Source organism: Scyliorhinus canicula, chromosome 18 (genome assembly GCF_902713615.1).
Source record: "Scyliorhinus canicula chromosome 18, sScyCan1.1, whole genome shotgun sequence".
In the NCBI taxonomy this organism is placed as follows: Eukaryota; Metazoa; Chordata; class Chondrichthyes; order Carcharhiniformes; family Scyliorhinidae; genus Scyliorhinus; species Scyliorhinus canicula.
In genome coordinates this window covers 86,389,355-86,406,305 of record NC_052163.1, presented here as the reverse complement: position 1 = coordinate 86,406,305, position 16,951 = coordinate 86,389,355, and the positions used below count along the sequence as shown (strand labels likewise).

The following is a 16,951-nucleotide window of genomic DNA, read 5'->3' as shown; positions in this document are numbered from 1 at the left end:
TTCTAACTCAAAACCCCAAGACCTGTTAGCCTGAGCAATTCAAAATAAATACTGAAAACTGATCACACAATTGATTCAGACTTTAATGTGATCCACGTGGTTCCAGCATCTAAACAGTCCATGCGGCAGACAACCTGGCCCTCCTGCAGTTGGAGCAATCATAGAACCCTTACAGTGCAGAATGAAGCCATTCGGCCCATCGAGTCTGCACCAACTCCAAAAGAGCACAGTACCCAGGTCCACTCCCCTCCCCAACCTATTCTATCCCTGTAACCTAACCTGCTCATCCCTGAGTACTAAGGGCCAATTTATCATGACCAATCCACCTAAACTGCATATCTTTGGACTGTGGAGGGAAACCGGAGCGCCCGGAGAAACCCCACGCAGACATGGGGAGAACGTGCAAACTCCTTGTGCAGCAATGCAGGAGGTATTAATACTCAGCCCTGCACTCAGCATATCAGGAAACTTCCCATTTTGAAGAGAAGAACGTTTTCAATCCTCGTCAAGTCTTTGATAGGTTTGCCGAAGATTTCCCAGAGGTGGACTTGTCAGACTTTACATTATTGGATTGCTCTGAACACTCATTATTGACCCTTGCATTTCTACTGCCTGTTCATTCCCAGCTGCATTACTGCCAAGATATTGGAATTTTCCAGGAGGATTTTACTCCATCAAAAAGCAATGAACCAGAACACATGATTTTTTTTTTTTACTGCTCAAGGGCCGCCCCAGTTGTCAAAGGGAAAGTGTCACAGGAATGATTAGTTTCCGTGATGTACTCGTTGAATTGGGTGACAACATTTCACAAGCTTTGCTGCAACTTCCTATCAAGCAGATTCAATTATTCTCTCTCCTTCCCCATGAGCAAAGCTGGCTGTTTAGAAAGGTAGAAATGCAAGATGTAAACTATTACAATGGGAAACCTGTGATTGGCCTAGTGGTACGCTCAATTACGTGTGTGCTAAAAGCAGTGCATGTGAGAAGGGAAAAAGGACAAACCAAATTTATATTCCTCATGGAAGTGCAATCAGAGGGTTAGAAGGAACTTTTCACATGAGGGTTTATTATAATCTTTATTGTCACAAGTAGGCTTACATTAACAATACAATGAAGTTACTGTGAAAAGCCTCGAGTCGCCACATTCCGGCGCCTGTTCGGGAACACAGAGGGAGAATTCAGAATGTCCAATTCCCCTAACAGCACGTCTTTTGGGACTTGTGGGAGGAAACTGGAGTCCCCGGAGGAAATCCACGCAGACACCGGGAGAATGTGCAGACTCCGCACAGACAGTGACCGAAGCCAGGAATCGAACCTGGAACCCTGGGGCGGTGAAGCAACAGTGCTAACCACTGTGCTATCTTACCGCCCTATTGGGATACAGAACACTTTTGTCGCAAGAAGCTGGCGAAGCTGAATCAATCGTGATATTTAAGAAAGATTGGCATAATGTCAGCCTACTTGTGACAATAATAATAATACTTGAAGAAATGTGTTAAAAGCTACAGGGAATGATCAGAATGATTGGATTTGAGTGGATTGTGTCAGCCTTGGTTCAGCAGTAACATTGCTGCCTCTATGTCAAAAGGCCATAGGTTTAAACTTCACTGGAGGCATCTAATCCAGGCTGACACTTCTCAGAGCACTACTAGAGGCTTGCTGTGTGATCTTTTAACCCAATAACATCGCATTACTTCCAATTCCGTGTTCAACTGGGGGTAATCTTGCTCTAGGCCCCATTTCCATGGGGATCCGGCCAAAACTCCACGTTTCAAGGATTCTAACAAATGGAAAAGACATTCATCACAACAATTCAGGCTCAAATTGTACCTTGTACATCTCTCAACACATAAAGACCAAACTCAGTTGTGTCAAGAGGATGCTAGGGCATGATTTTCGAGTCCTGCCGACGGCACTAACAGACCGCCACAAAACACGTTGCAGGGTGAGGAGGACAGAAGATCCCACCCCCCGAGGGTCATGTCTCCTGCAAATCTTGTTTATTCAAATCTAAAAATGGGGCCTGGCAGAAAGTTTCAAAAGAAGTGGCCTGCCGATAAACTGTTCCATTGTCGGGAAGGTTGCTCAGCTCAGTGCTTTCTTTGTTATGATAGTTTATGAACCGAGATGCTATGCCCACTACCCAGTGCCTAAAACTATTCTTCTTCTTCCACAGGATGGCCAGTCACGGACTGTCCGGCAGTTCCAGTTTACAGACTGGCCAGAGCAAGGAGTGCCAAAATCCGGAGAAGGTTTCATTGACTTTATAGGACAAGTGCATAAAACTAAGGAGCAGTTTGGCCAAGATGGACCCATCTCAGTTCATTGCAGGTAAGTGCTGGATGCTGTGCCTGGAGGAGCAGTATCCCTCAAACAGCCTAAATAAAGGCTTTTGAAATTTGAGGTGTCACTGGAATACTGTCAACCAGCAGGTGAGGTTGGTGTTGCCGAACTTGCTTCATTATTATTGGGCGGTGAATGTAGACAAGGTGGGGCGATGGTGGGAAGGAGAAGGGGTAGAAGAGTGGGTTAGGATGGAGGAGAAATCTTGTAAGTGGTCTAGTTTGAGGGCTATGGTGACGGCAGCGTTGCCAATGGCTCCGAGTAGGTATTCAGGGAGCCCAGTGGTGCAATCCACGATGAAGATATGGAATAAGTTGAGGAGGCATTTTAGGGTGGAAGGGATATCAATGCTAATGCCGCTGTGCTAGAATCATGGGTTTGAGCCGGGGAGGATGGATAGTGTATACAGGAGATGGAGGGAAGTGGGGCTGGTCAAGGTGAGGGATCTGTATTTGGAGGAAGGGTTCACCATTCTGGAGTAGCTAAGGGAGAGGGTAGAGCTGCCGAGGGGTAGTGAGTTCAGGGGCTGGATTCTCCCCTACCCGGTGGGGCGGGGGGTCCCGGCGGGATGGAGTGGCGTGAACCACTCCGGCATCGGGCCGCCCCAAAGGTGCGGATTTCTCCACACCTTTAGGGGCCAAGCCCTAACCTTGAGGGACTAGGCCCGCGCCGGAGTGGTTGGAGCCCCGCCGGCCGGCGGAAAGGCTTTTGGTGCCACACCAGCCGGGGCCGAAGGGACTTCGCCGGCCGGCAGAAGTCCACGCATGCGCCGGAGCGTCAGCGGCTGCTGACGTCATCCCCGTGCATGCGCAGGGAAGGGGGTCACTTCCGCGTCAGCCATCGTGAAGGCTATGGCCAACGCGGGAAAAGAGTCCCCCCACGACACAGGTGGGCCCCGATCGCGGGCCAGGCCACCTTGGGGGCACCTCCTGGGGCCAGATAGCCCCAGGACCCCGGACCCCGCCTGCGCCGCCAATCCCGCCGGTAAGGGAGGTGTTTGATTCACGCCGGCGGGACCGGCATTACAGCAGCGGGACTTCGGCCTATCGCGGGCCGGAGAATCGCCGGGGGCGGTGCTCGCTGACAAGCGCGGCGCGATTCCCGCCCCCACCGAATCTCTGGTGCCGGAGACTTCGGGAGACGGCGGGGGCGGGATTCCCGTTGCCCCCCCCCCCCCCCCCCCCCCGCCGATTTTCCGACCCGGCGGGGGGTGGGAGAATCCAGCTCCAGGTATCTGCTGGTTAGGGACTTTGCACGAAAGGTCTGGAGGGGGTTCCCTAGGTTGTCGGGATACACCCTGTTGAAGCGACTGCTGCTGCCAGAAGAGGAAGGGGAGGAAGGAATTGGGGATATGTGGCTGGGGGAGCAGGGAGGCGAGTGGGTGGTGAAGATCAAGGAGAAATGGGAAGCGGAATTGGAAGGGGTGATCAATTAGGGAGTATGGAGCGAGTCACTGCGTAAGGTAAACGGGACCTCCTCTTGTGCAAGGATGATCCTGATACAGTTTAAGGTGGTGCACGGGGTGCATATGACTCGGGCAAGAATGAGTAGGTTCTTTCAAGGGGTAGCAGATGAGTGTGAGAGGTATGGGCGGGGGCTAGCGAATCACTCGCACATGTTTTGGGGTTGCGAAAAATTGGGGAGATTCTGGGCGGGAGTGTTCGAGGTCTTTGCCAGGATAGTGGAGGAGGGAGTGGACCCGGACCCTTTGGTGGCGATATTTGGGTTTCAGAGAAGCCGGAGCTCATGGAGAGGAGGAAGGCCGATGTCGTGGCCTTCGCCTCTCTGATTGCACAGCGCTGAATTTTACTGGAGTGGCGGCTGGCATCGCCACCGGGGGTAACAGCTTGGTTGGGTGACCTGTACAACTTCCTGCGCTTAGAAAAGTTTAAGTATGAGTTAAGGGGCCCTGCAAGGGGGTTTGAGAAAAGGTGGGGGATATTTGTGACCTGAGTTTGAAAAGCAGTTCATTGCAAGTGGGGGGGGGGGGGGGGGTGAAAATGGAGAAAAATCTGTACAGACTGTACTGTTGATTGTTGGGAAGTATGTTTCCCGGGGTGTTTATTTGCTGTAACCTGATTTGATACATGTCTGTAATAAAATACATTTAAAAAAAAGATCAGCACTTGGCCCATAACCTCAAATGTTAAGATGTGCCAAGTGGTCATCCAGGTACTTTTAAAAGGATGTGAGGCTACCATCCTCCCATTCAGTGTCTTCCAGTCCATAATTTTGTTAGTCTGATGAATGGGGTTAAGTCTGACTTGAAGTGGGATACCTTCCCTCTGTCCTTGGCAGGCAGGGTTCAGTCAGTAAAAATGAATATCCTCCCAGGGTTTCTATTTTTGTTTCAGTGTCTCCCCATTTTTCTTCCCAAGTCTTTCTTTGTGAAGGTTAATAAAATTATATCTTCCTTTATTTGGGCGGACAAGACCCACGGATTCTACAGAGGCGGAGGCAGTCAGGGGGCCGAGTGCTACCTAATTTGTTATTTTATTATTGGGCTGCGAACAGTGAAAAAATATGGGGATGGCTTAAGGATTCTGATTCCATATGGAGGTGGTTGGACGCAAGCTCTTACAGAGACAAAGAAATGATTCCTGTAGATTGAGACTAACATCGTCATGGAGCCCAGCTTAATAAGTTGCTGAACTGCCGCCAAGGACAGAGGGTACTAGCTTGAGGGCCGTTGCCACTGCCCCACTTCAATTTTCCTCTGCAAGATTTACTTGAGTCCGGTAGAGTTTGAGGAATTGGAGACAGTTCAGGCAACCTTTTAAGCTGGGCTCCATGTCAATGTTAGTCTCAATCTACAGGAATCGTCTCTTTGTGCTGGTGGGTTTGGACTTGTCATTCGGACCATGGAGAGGGAGGGGCTGGAGAGGTTTGGGGACATATTTATAGAGGGGAAGTTTGCCGGCTTTGAGGAACTGTTGGATAAATTCCGACTCCCGAAGACCTACGTATTTAGATATTTACAGGTCCATGACTTCTTGCCCAAGTGATTCCTTCCATTCCCTCGCCCTCTCATTTGGATAGGGTACTTTCGCTGACTGAAATGGGGAAGGGGAAGATACAGACATTTATGGCCTAATCTTGGTGATGAAGCAGGCTCCATTGGATGAGGCGAAGAGGAAATAGGAGGGAGGGCTGGGCCCAGTCTTTGATCAGGGGTGTGTGGTGTGAGGCTCTCCACAGGGTCAACTCCACCTCCCCATGTGCTAGGCTCAGCTTGATTCAGTTCAAGGACGGCATGGTGGCACAGTGGCACTGCTGCCTCACAGGGCCAGGGACCAGGGTTTGTTTCCGACCTCCGGTGACTGTGTGGAGTTTGCACATTCTCCCCGTGACTGCATGTGTTTCCCCAGGGTGCTCCGGTTTCCTCCCGCAGTCAAAAGATGTGCAGGTTACGTGTATTGGCTATGCTAAATTAGGCCTAGGTGGAGGTACGGGGATAATGTGGGGCTTGGGCCACGGTACGTTAGTCTTTCAGAGAGTCGGTGTAGACTCGATGGGCCAAATGGCCGCCTTCTGCACTGTAGAGATTCAATGATAAGGTAGTGTAAAGGCACACTTGACCAGGGTGTAAATGAATGGGTTCTTCTTTGGGCTCGGGGGTGGAGGATAGCTGCATGTGTAATTCTCGAGGGGCCGGTGAACCAAAGCGCACGTTCTGGTTATGTCCTAAACGTATTCGTTTCTGGATCTCCTCCTTCAGCACTATATCAGGGGTTCTTGGAACTGAGCTGGAGCCATGTCTGCTGGGTGCTACCTTCGGGCTCTCAAACACACTGGTGCTGCAGACTGGGGAGAAGGCCGATGATCTTGCCTTCGCCTCGTTTATAGCCTGGAGGCAAATTCTGCTTGGGGTGGAGGTCTCCTTTTCCACCCAGTATCTCGGCCTGGCTGAGTGACCTAATGCAGTTTTTGTACTTGGAGACGGTCAAGTATACCTTGAGGGGACAGGTAGACGGGTTCTACTCGAGATGGCAGCCATTCATTTCCCATTCCAAGGAGCTGGTCACTGTTAGTTGTTTGTGGGGGGGTTTGGGTTAAGCTTCATTTTCATTTTGGGGAGGTGGAGTTGGGAGGGTGGTTAAGTTTGGAGTTATATTTGTTATGTGTTGTGGTTTAACTTTTTTAAATTGGGCTATCCACAATGCATGGTAGCATTGTGGTGAGCACAATTGCTTCACAGCTCCAGGGTCCCAGGTTCGATTCCGGCTTGGGTCACTGTCTGTGCGGAGTCTGCACATCCTCCCCGTGTGTGCGTGGGTTTCCTCCGGGTGCTCCGGTTTCCTCCCACAGTCCAAAGATGTGCAGGTTAGGTGGATTGGCCATGATAAATTGCCCTTAGTGTCCAAAATTGCCCTTCGTGTTGGGTGGGGTTACTGGGTTATGGGGATAGGGTGGAGGTGTTGACCTTGGGGAGGGCGCTCTTTCCAAGAGCCGGTGCAGACTCGATGGGCCGAATGGCCTCCTTCTGCACTGTAAATTCTATGACTATGATAATGGAAAATTTTCTCAACAAAAATATATTTTTTAAAAGGAGTAATCTCCGATTTGTACAGTCTAATGTGAACTCCTCTATTTTCTTAGTGCTGGAGTCGGGAGGACTGGGGTTTTCATTACACTCAGTATCGTCTTGGAAAGAATGAGGTATGAAGGTGTTGTGGACATCTTCCAGACTGTCAAGATGCTCCGGACACAACGGCCAGCCATGGTACAGACAGAGGTAAGGACAGTGCCTCTGTATCCTTTGTGTAACATGGAGACCAGAACTCTGCACAGAATTAAATATGGTCCAAGCAAGGTTCTATACAAGTTTGAATTAACTTCTTTGCTTTTCAGTTGTACTGATTGAGTGACAGTTAACTGTCAATCACCTGAAGGCCCTTTTCCTGAATAGGTGTTGATTACTGTAGCAGGAAGCTAAGCCAGGGAGAGACTCTTCTCTGTTCTATATAAGAAAGGGACTTTTTCAGGTGCATAACAATCTCTGAGGAAGACTTCATCCTGAGTGAGGCACAGACAGAGTGAGTATATTTGGGAATCTGGATCAAAGTGGGAATTCAACTGATAAATCTTATAAGTCGAGTTAAACAGGTCACAGTGAACTGACAATGCCCTTTGCCTGATTAGGCGTTGATCGTTGTTACAGGAAATGTTTTCAAACCATGAATGGTTCAGGTCTGGAATGCACTGCCTGTGTATGGCGGAGGAAGCAAGTTCAATCGAGGCATTCAAGAAGGCATTAGATGATTACTAGGGGGATGATTAGCTCAGTTGGCTGGGTGGCTGGTTCGCGATGCGGAGCGATTTCAACAGCGGGTTTAATTCCCGTAACGGCTGAGGTTATTCAACCTTCTCAACCTTGCCCCTCGCCTGAGGTGCGGTGACCCTCAGGTTAAATCACCACCAGTCAGCGCTCAAAGAGGACTGCAGTCTGTGGTCCTCTGGGTGCAGACATGATGGGTCGAATGGCCTCTTCCTGCGTTGTAACAATTCTGTGATACTATGTTCCCCTGGAAATCAGGGTCTAGTTGCCTGTTGAAAAATTAAATACCCAACTCTGATGCACATCTCACAATCAGCCTCTGGTTTTAGGCTGGCAGTTTATCTATCTGATGAGCTGGCTAAGCAAACTAGATAAATCCATGCCTGACAATTCAACGGTAGCAATAAAAAATTAATTATCCAATAATTTGTATTATGCAAGATAAATAACACAGCAAAGTGGAAATTGCTTAAAAAATCAATTATCAGATAGCTTGAATTAAGTAACTTTGAATTAAGTGGCGTAAACTGTAGTTAATTGTAAAGATGTTGAAGCTTCTGCATTTTTCCCAATAAGCGTGGGATTCTTGGGCACCATTGCCTTCCAGGAGGAGCTGTTTATTTGTGTAAACAAAATTATTCATGAGAAATCACCCGAGGAATTGTAAAAATCAGTGTTGCCAAATAGTGTGTTTTAATAATGAATGGGCTTTTTAACGATGCTGCACTATGGATTTTCTGGTATGCGTCTCCAGTGGTCCATTTATTACCTCATGGTGATCACTAGGGAAGGGCCTGTCATGCTGGGCGTCCTGGCTATGAAGTAGCCAGGGACTGGTTTAGCTCACTGGGATAAATCGCTGGCTTTTAAAACAGACCAAGCAGGCCAGCAGCATGGTTCGATTCCCGTACCAGCCTCCCCGGACAGCCACCGGAATGTGGCGACTAGGGGCTTTTCACAGTACCTTCATTGAAGCCTACTCGTGACAATAAGCAATTTTCATTTTTCATAAAGGTGATGGTCTGTAAAGTAAGCCTCTTAAAAATGGACACCAATGTCATGCAGGAGTAACAGCCTGCCCTTTACCCCAAGGCTATCTCGATCGGATTAGAACGAAGAGGCTCTGGCATCTATGGACTGATTATCTTGGGTCACAAGACAGTTTTAATAAAGGGGGAGGCAGGAGTAGCCCATTCGGCCCATCGACTCTGATCTGCCATTTAATAAGATCATAGCCTGAACCGATTGTGGCCTTAACTCCACTTTCCTGCCTCACCCCCGGAACACTTCAGTACCTTGTTGATCCAAAATCTGTCGAACTCAGCTATGAATATAATCAATGACCAATTCTCTACTGCCCTCTGTGAAAGATTACTCCAAAGACTGATGACTTGCAAAGAGAGGAAATTTCTCCTGGTCTCCTTCTTAAGTGGGAGACCCCTTATTTTAAAATGTGCCCCTAAATTCTAGATTCCCTCACAAGAGGAAATGTTCTTCCAGCATTTATCCAGTCAAGCCCCTTCAGAATCTTTTATGTTCCAGAAGATCACCTCCTATTATGATCCCAGACCAGACCCCAACAGTGGCTAGGAAACTGGATCAAATATATTCGTGTATTTTAATACTGTGCAGAAAGAATGATTCAGTCCATGAGGGATTGCATGGAAAGATAGGGCTTTGGTATTTCTAAAGCAAAACTTTATTCTTAATACAATATTAAACTTTTAACTTAACATTCAAAAAGAATAGCTTACGATTACCATTTAACTCGACTGCTCAATTTCCAATTAAACAAGACAAGGAACGTACAGCTGTCAATCCAGCTTGAAAATCAGGAGGGCAGAGAGTAATACTTGCATTGCAGAGCAGATTTGGGCCCTTGTGCAGATTCTGGGTGAATGCCTTCAAATAGCTGCTTCAACTGGATTGTTTCAGCCTCTTCCTTAGAAGGCTGCTCTGCTTTTGAAATATTATTACTCGTTCTTTTAAACTATCCTACTGGAACAGAATTTCCTGACTCAGGGATCAGAATTCAGCTCCTATCTCTCTCACTGCCTTTCTGAATTCCTGGGCTGCACCCAGCAATGACCTCTTCCACCCAAGCTGTAAAACAAAAGCACACTAACTCCCCAGGGATTTCCCCAGTCAATCCACATTCCTCTGGTCAATTTCACCTGCTGTTCCTTAGACACAAAACAAATTCCTTTTTAAAACCATGTCCCCTGCAGCCAAACACCCTGGGCTGGATTCTCCATCGCCCGACGCCAAAAGCGTGATCGGCGATCGGGCGGAGAATGGATTCCGACGCCGGAATCAGGGCCGGAGCTGGTTTGACGCTGGTCCGCCATGCTTCGCCCCCTCCAAACTGGATGCGTGTCGTTTCAATGCCATTGGCACGTCATCGGCCAGCCCACCCGCAATGCTCCGTTTTCTGCGCGCATGATCGGGTCGGGGGCTGGAGCTGGTTTGACGCAGATCCGACATGCTTCACCACCTCCAAACCGGATGTGTGTCTTTTCAATGCCATTGGCACGTCATCAGCCAGCCCACCCGCAATGCTCCGTTTTATGTGTGCATGATCGGGTCAGGGGTGTGCTGCGAGGGTATTGGGGGGGATGTCCCATAGTGCGTTCGGGCTGTGTGGGGGTCGGGGTCTCTTCAGGGGGCCTCGGAGATAGGTACACCATTTAAAACTGGCATCCCAATCTGGCGCTGCACTGGGGTGTTCGGCAAGCGGAACTCCTCAGTGAGCAAAATGGGGCTACGTGGGTCCTTGGCCGTGCATTTCCCACAGGTCTTTTTTACAATGTAAGTCGCGTTGTGTGGCCATGTGTTTCTCGGTGCTGCAAGCCCCGGGAATCATGCCGCTAAACGTGCTCGCTATAGGACTTTGTTCCCAGTTAGCTGAATTGCGCCCATTGACAAAATAGATCACAAAAGAGAATGAGCAACTTATTATAACTACTTAAAGATGTCAATCAAGCAAAGTCAACAATTCACAACTTGGCAAATCAGAATCAATTCTCAACTTGTCCTTTTGTTGCTCTGGGCTCCTAGCTAAGCATGCATAATGAAGAGAGGTGGAAATTCAAATGACATTGAGGTAGCATGGAAGTTATGAGGGGATATGGGGAGTAGTTGAGTTGCATGCTTAAGACCTTTTGAAGTTACCTTTCAAAAGGTTCTGAAATCCAGATCATGGTTCACAACTCCTCTGAGTGGCAGTAAACAATGAGTCTTGGTGAAGTTGGCCCAACTCCATGAAAATTGCAGGGGCCTCGGAGATGTCTACCCCCACAATGGAGCCGGTCAGGTCAAGAGCGCAGGGTGTGGGCTGACTGCCCATGAAAATTGGGGCAGGAATCTGGGAATCAGTTCCTGCCTTCCATTTTTAATTGTTCCGGAATCATCCTAACTCCATAAAATTCCGTTCCTTTGTAACCTCTTCACCTGCCCTACCATTCTTTGTATCATCGGCAAATGGATTGTATTTAAATTGCAGCAGTAGCTAGATGTAGTGTAAATGCAGTCTTAATCTGGAGTCAGGACAGGCCTTGGCTCCAGGTTTACCCGATAATATTACAGTGATAATTGTATAGTGGTAAATTGGAATGTAAATGCATTCTTCCTGACTCACACGTTTTACTCTCTGACCGATTCTGCGCTTTTGTTTGCAGTGTTAGCAATCAGCTGCAATGTGCTGTGAGCTGTGGATTTCTGTGGAGGGTATTGTTGCAGGGTATGTCCGTGTTCATGCCCATAGACAAAATTTTTCTCCGTATGGACAGTAGCTCAAGCACTTGTCCACATTATGAATCAACAAACATTTTGTAAAAGAAGTTTAGTTCAGCGTCACACACAGAAGAATGCACTCAGTCCCTACTACACTGGTGAGTTGAGCTGCTTCCAGTATTTTGGAAGCAAGTGACAGCCACGGAGTGTGTATTTTGTTTCAGTGAGTCTGACCTCTCAGCCAGATCCTTGTGGCAGGATATTTCTTGGTTTCTGTCAATAGTTACCCCCAAAACAGATTATCTGATCACTCATTTAATTAGTTATGTTGGATCTTACTGTATGGAAATTTGTCGCTATGTTTCCATTCAGTAAAAAAATTCACTGGCTGTGGACATCTTGAGGATATGAAAAATGTTACATGACTATGAATTGTTTCTCCATTCCCGGTAAGTATTTTGGTCTTCAGAATGGGTGTAAAATATTTTTCTCATTGATGAAGCTCCTGTTTCTGTGTTTTCAGGATGAATATCAGTTCTGCTATCAAGCAGCATTGGAGTATCTTGGGAGTTTTGATCATTATGCAACGTAAAAAGCCATTGATCACCAAACTCTTAACAGGCCACAATGGACACAGAGCCTCTTCTGAGCCATATAGCGTGCTTGAAAAGTACTTTAATTCTAACCACCGCCAGGGGGACGATATTTCGGATGGACCCTAAGGGAACTCAATGTTGTAACCCAGAAGAGAAGAAGGACACTGGTCTGTTGAAGGGTGGAGGGATCATTTTAATAATTGGACAAGTCCTACTTACCTCAAGTGTTCAACTGTGGTGAAATGGATCTGGATTTCCTCCTGTGTGGACTGTCTGATGAAATATTAAGGATAGACGAGCAAAAAGTCAATCAGAAAGTGGATGAAGGGAAAACATGAAAAGATGGGATCCTGTCTTTGGTTACACCATTAGAGTTCTGCTTGCTTACAATCCCTTTTACTAATTAAAGCTATGGAACAGCATTGAAGGGAATCGCTCACAAAATCACATTTACTGCAGGTGTCCTTTCCAACTAGTTTTGGCTGCCATGTGGTCATTAAAGGTCACGGATTATTTTTCTATCCTTTGGCAGTCCTCACTGGGCCATGCTTCATCTATGCATGTTCTGCATCTGTGCCTTCTCCCTACACCAGATCCCATTGTGAACCTACTTTAAGTCTGTCCATGATAGTTTCCTGTTTGTACCATTATTTTAATGCAGCGATCATGAAGGAACTGCACATAGTTGAGGTATTGCAGCTGTCAATGTTGGATGGCTATGGGCTCATTTTAAGGGGGGGTGGGGGGGGGGGAGCGGTGGGAGTCGGTACATTATTGACCTTTTCTATTGAAAATCCAAGGCCAGAATAAAAAATCACCACCTCAGCCGGTGGCAGTAGCAGTAGTAAAAGGCATGAGGACATTTATCGTCTCAATGCTGAGCTGACAGTTGCAGCTGGGTCAATGACCTGAGCACGAGGAAGTCAATAACATTGCAACCACTCAACTCCTCCTGTTTGACCTAAGTGTCTAAAGGCTGTTGCGTTCTCTTTTGAGCAAGGGATCGAGCACATAGGCGACACTTAAGGAGATAAGTCGAAAATATTATGCAAGGAAGGAAAAGAATAAATTTGAAGGAAATACTGCATTTACACATTCCAGCCTGAAAGCCCAAATCATCTCTTGATCATTAAATGCAAACCTAGTTTTGCATGCATCTAAATGAACACGGTGAGGGCAGGGAAAGGGGCAGGGGGGAGGGATGAGTTATAGCCAAGGAAGAAACCCTATTTAGATAACATAAAAATTATGTATGTGATGGCCGGACAAAACATGACTATGCCCTTCCTATGTTCTCCGGTCTTGAGGGCTGCTGAAGAGATTTAATGTCACAAAGCCCTTGGGACAGCCAACCTATTCTCATTGAGATCTTCAAGCTGGGGATTCGGGTTTTGGGAGTCCGTGGCTTGGTCTCTTTCTCCTTGGGATGTCGCCAGAGACCAGTGAAGTGCAAAAGCCCCTCAGATAATCGTGTCGCCTGTTCACCTCGCTGTCTAATCATAAATTTGTTAATTGTACTAATTTGGAAAAAGTGGGGAAGAAGGAACGGCATGAAGATCTGTATTATTATTACGGAATAATACCTATATTAAAGAAATATAATTGTTTTGTGACACATTTGAAAAGGCCATCCTATTTATTAACATCCCTGCTATACCCTACCAACAATCCACATCCTTAACTGCTATAATTGGTTATTGGGGCATTATAATCATTATTTGGTTACCCCAACCTCATCGGTCTCTTTCAAAGTGTTGTTTTGAGGGCATGGTTTTGCAAACCATGATCCAAGACATATTTTATGATGCTTTGCCAGTGGTTCGTAATGTCGGCATCAAGGCCGACAAGAGGACAGGTTTCTGTGATTATTACGTTAAACAGAGAAGGATCTTTTTATAAATGTGCCGTTGCATTTATTCATCAGTGGAAATTTCTCCTCTTCAAAAAGAGGGCAATTTTGGGTGTCAGGTCCTGCAGGGACATTTTAAGTTTTTGAAATAGCAAGATTTTAATTCGCTGAAAGCAACCAAATTAAATGAGCCCAATTAAAACAGGGGTATCAAATGGCCACTTACAGGGAGCAATATAATCACCGGCAGCAGGAATTTGTGATTCACAAACTGTTTTGTAACAAATTACACATTGAGCAATGAGCAAAGTGCACCAAGAATTTACTCTCTTTAAGGCTCCATCATACCAGTTTCAATTTCCAATGTTATAAAATATTTTCCCATTGGGTTTGATATTGTCTTATGACATGCGGTTTACTGACTAGCCAAACAGTCCCACATTTTGATCTTTAATCCTAGCTTCCTACCTTCTTGATTGGCAAAGATCAATGGTAGTTGGTAGTGAGCGATTGTTGCCTCATTTCTCTCGATCTGTGTGAGGGAACATTACAATCGACAGCCATTCTAGGGGTATCTTTTGGAGTATGATAATTAATTTTGAGCATTATTTTCTTAAATCCCACTTTGCATAAATGTCAGGATTGAGTGCAAATCCCGGATGTACTTCAGTTCACACCATGGTTCCTACTTTTTTATAAGGTAAGCCTTTTAATTTTTTTTTACAAAGTTATCATCTATCATGTAGTGAAGAGCACCTGTGCTGTTTCAATAAAGTCATTGGCCATTGTTCTGTCCATCAAAATGGCCACCAAAACATCGAGGCCCTTAACCGAAAAGCCTAAAAGGCCCTTTCGCAGCACCTCAACCCCACCACCCAGCCTCAATACAAAATGTCTAAAAATGGATTGCATTGCAAAAGGTCTCTTCTGCCACTTGGCCTTGGGGCTACAAGTAGGAAGCCCATAATTATAGAGTGGAACAGCCTCAAAGAAATGCATAAACAACATCCACAATAGGGGGGGAGAAAAACTAAACTTTGATGACTCGATCAGGTGAGGAAAACATCGAGGCAAAGCAGAAAAGGTTGAATTTGTGAGCGGTTTCCTCGAAAATCTTTTGTGTTTTGTAACATACGACAAGCATAATCTTTTTTTTAATTGTGTATTCGTTCCTTTTTTAACAAAAAAAAATTATCAGTCGAATTAAAAGAAACAAAAAAACATTTAAAATACATTTATTTGTTCATATTATGTTTAAAGACGGTCTATTTTTTCACTGTAGAAATGTTTGTGACTGGCTATATATCATTGGATTCTGAATGTTAAAAGAGCTTTGTTTGTACCATTTTAAGGATGTGCTTCATTTATCAGGATTGCTTTCCTTCTTTATTTTGCCCCAAAATGGAACTCTGATGTGTTGGGATAAACAGAAATTAGCCTGGGGCTCCGGATTGCTACCCCGGGTTTATTCCGACGTGTTCCTTGTCAACGTCTGTGATGAATTTACTCAATAACTTGTGGCAGTTGCCAGACTTAACCAGTATGACAGCCAAATTAATGGGATGTTGGAAAAAAAAACAAAAGGAACTGTCATTTGTTTGAGGGCCAAGTGATTATTGCTTTTGAACAACTGTTACTTATAACTGAAAATATAATTGGTTATAAAAAAAACCACTGTGTATGTAGATATGTTGACTTTGTATTAAAGGAAGATTGTCTGGAGAAGTTGCTGTGGGTCACACCTTCAAGGTGTCCTCTCAATATTTGTGTAAATACGTACAAGGCCATCAATCAATAGTCCAATATGTTATAACACCTCACCATGTCACCTATTCTTTCCCTAGCCCTGTGGCGTGTTGAATCTATTGAGACGGTATTTTAATCTGCATTAGGGAGCATGCGATAATCTAACGGAAAATGGTGGACATTTCTTGCGTAAGCTTCCAGTCAATGGAGCTTAGCTCATAAGATTCACTATTTTAACTCCCTGTACTCGAATGGGTCTTAACGTAGGTGAGAACACCGCAAAATAGAAGGACTTCAAAAGGAACCTCCATTTTCATTTGCCTTACCACAGGAAAAGAGAGCTTGGATTTATATTGCACCTTTCATGACCTCCGGATACCCCAACGTGCTTTACAGTTAATTAAGTATTTTTGAAGTGTTGCCACTGTTGCAGTATACCAGATCCTCTTTACTTAATGTGATACCATTGCACAAGAAAACAATTTCAATGCGCAGTTTATCTTGGAGCCTTTCTGACGGTCAGATCGATCTTACTTTGGAGAATTCCGATTACTCAGTTGTAATGAGAGCAGTGAAGGGTTGGAGTCGCGAGTAGAACATTACAAGCAGTTTCTTGTATATTTCTTCTTGATGGAGAGCAATATTAAATATTGGCTCAAACCTCTCAAGATTTACTTTCTCAGTGCTGTCTCATAGCAACGACCGGTGTGGTGCAATCCTTGAAAGAAATGTTAAACCGATTTACCAGTCCTCCTGCCCTTTCAGCTGTGTGATTGGGTGACATTAGATTCTGTTTTGTGTTTATTGTTTTTCATGTCAATCAATATCGAGGAAAATTGGGAGAGCGCATCATGTTCACATTGAAACCTGAAGCTGGCCTCCAGCATAATGAGTTATTACTGTTGGGCACATAAATATAATACAGGCTATCCACAGGGAGCATGGTGCAAATTTGGAAACTGAGGCTCCATACCTAGTAGTTTTCTTTATGAAATCATAAAATACTCTTAATGGCCATTTGGGAATTAGACAGGAATGTAAGACTATAATGCACTGGAAAAGGTCACTATGTTCCATCTGGCCAATGCCAGTAAACCGTGGCACTTTTGAGATGTCAATCTCCTGTGTCTAGTTCTACAACAAGCCTCTGTTTGCTTATTTCCAGTTGAGTCACATGTGACGTGCGCTTTTTAAAATCCTTTTCTTGCATTACTGACATTCCAATTCACTTTTAAACCATTTTCACAGCCTTTGCACAACACGTCTGGGGTGGGCACAAGTTTAGTAGTACAGGAGGTCTGATACAAGACCCTCGTCAACTATGTTGCATTCTCCCACAATGGGGGAATTAGCTGCTGCCAGTAGGAAGATTTGCACAACACCTCACTCCAGCCCATTTCATCTATC

At 45.7% G+C, this 16,951-nt stretch overlaps 1 protein-coding gene across 36 annotated transcripts in view; it reads left to right on the top strand.

Annotated features, from left to right (window-relative positions):
• Nucleotides 1-15,523, top strand: part of LOC119952981 (receptor-type tyrosine-protein phosphatase S-like) — a 561,150-nt gene extending 545,627 nt beyond the window's left edge. For 27 of the 36 annotated variants that reach the window (XM_038776678.1, XM_038776682.1, XM_038776677.1 and 24 more), the window contains 3 exons: nucleotides 2,177-2,331; nucleotides 6,943-7,078; nucleotides 11,877-11,945. In XM_038776678.1, the coding sequence (XP_038632606.1) occupies nucleotides 2,177-2,331; nucleotides 6,943-7,078; nucleotides 11,877-11,945 (360 nt within the window). Of the gene's footprint in view, nucleotides 1-2,176; nucleotides 2,332-6,942; nucleotides 7,079-11,876 lie in introns of all 36 variants that reach the window. The other 9 variants (XM_038776673.1, XM_038776700.1, XM_038776702.1 and 6 more) reach the window with 1 other exon arrangement.
• Nucleotides 15,524-16,951: the final 1,428 nt, after the last annotated feature.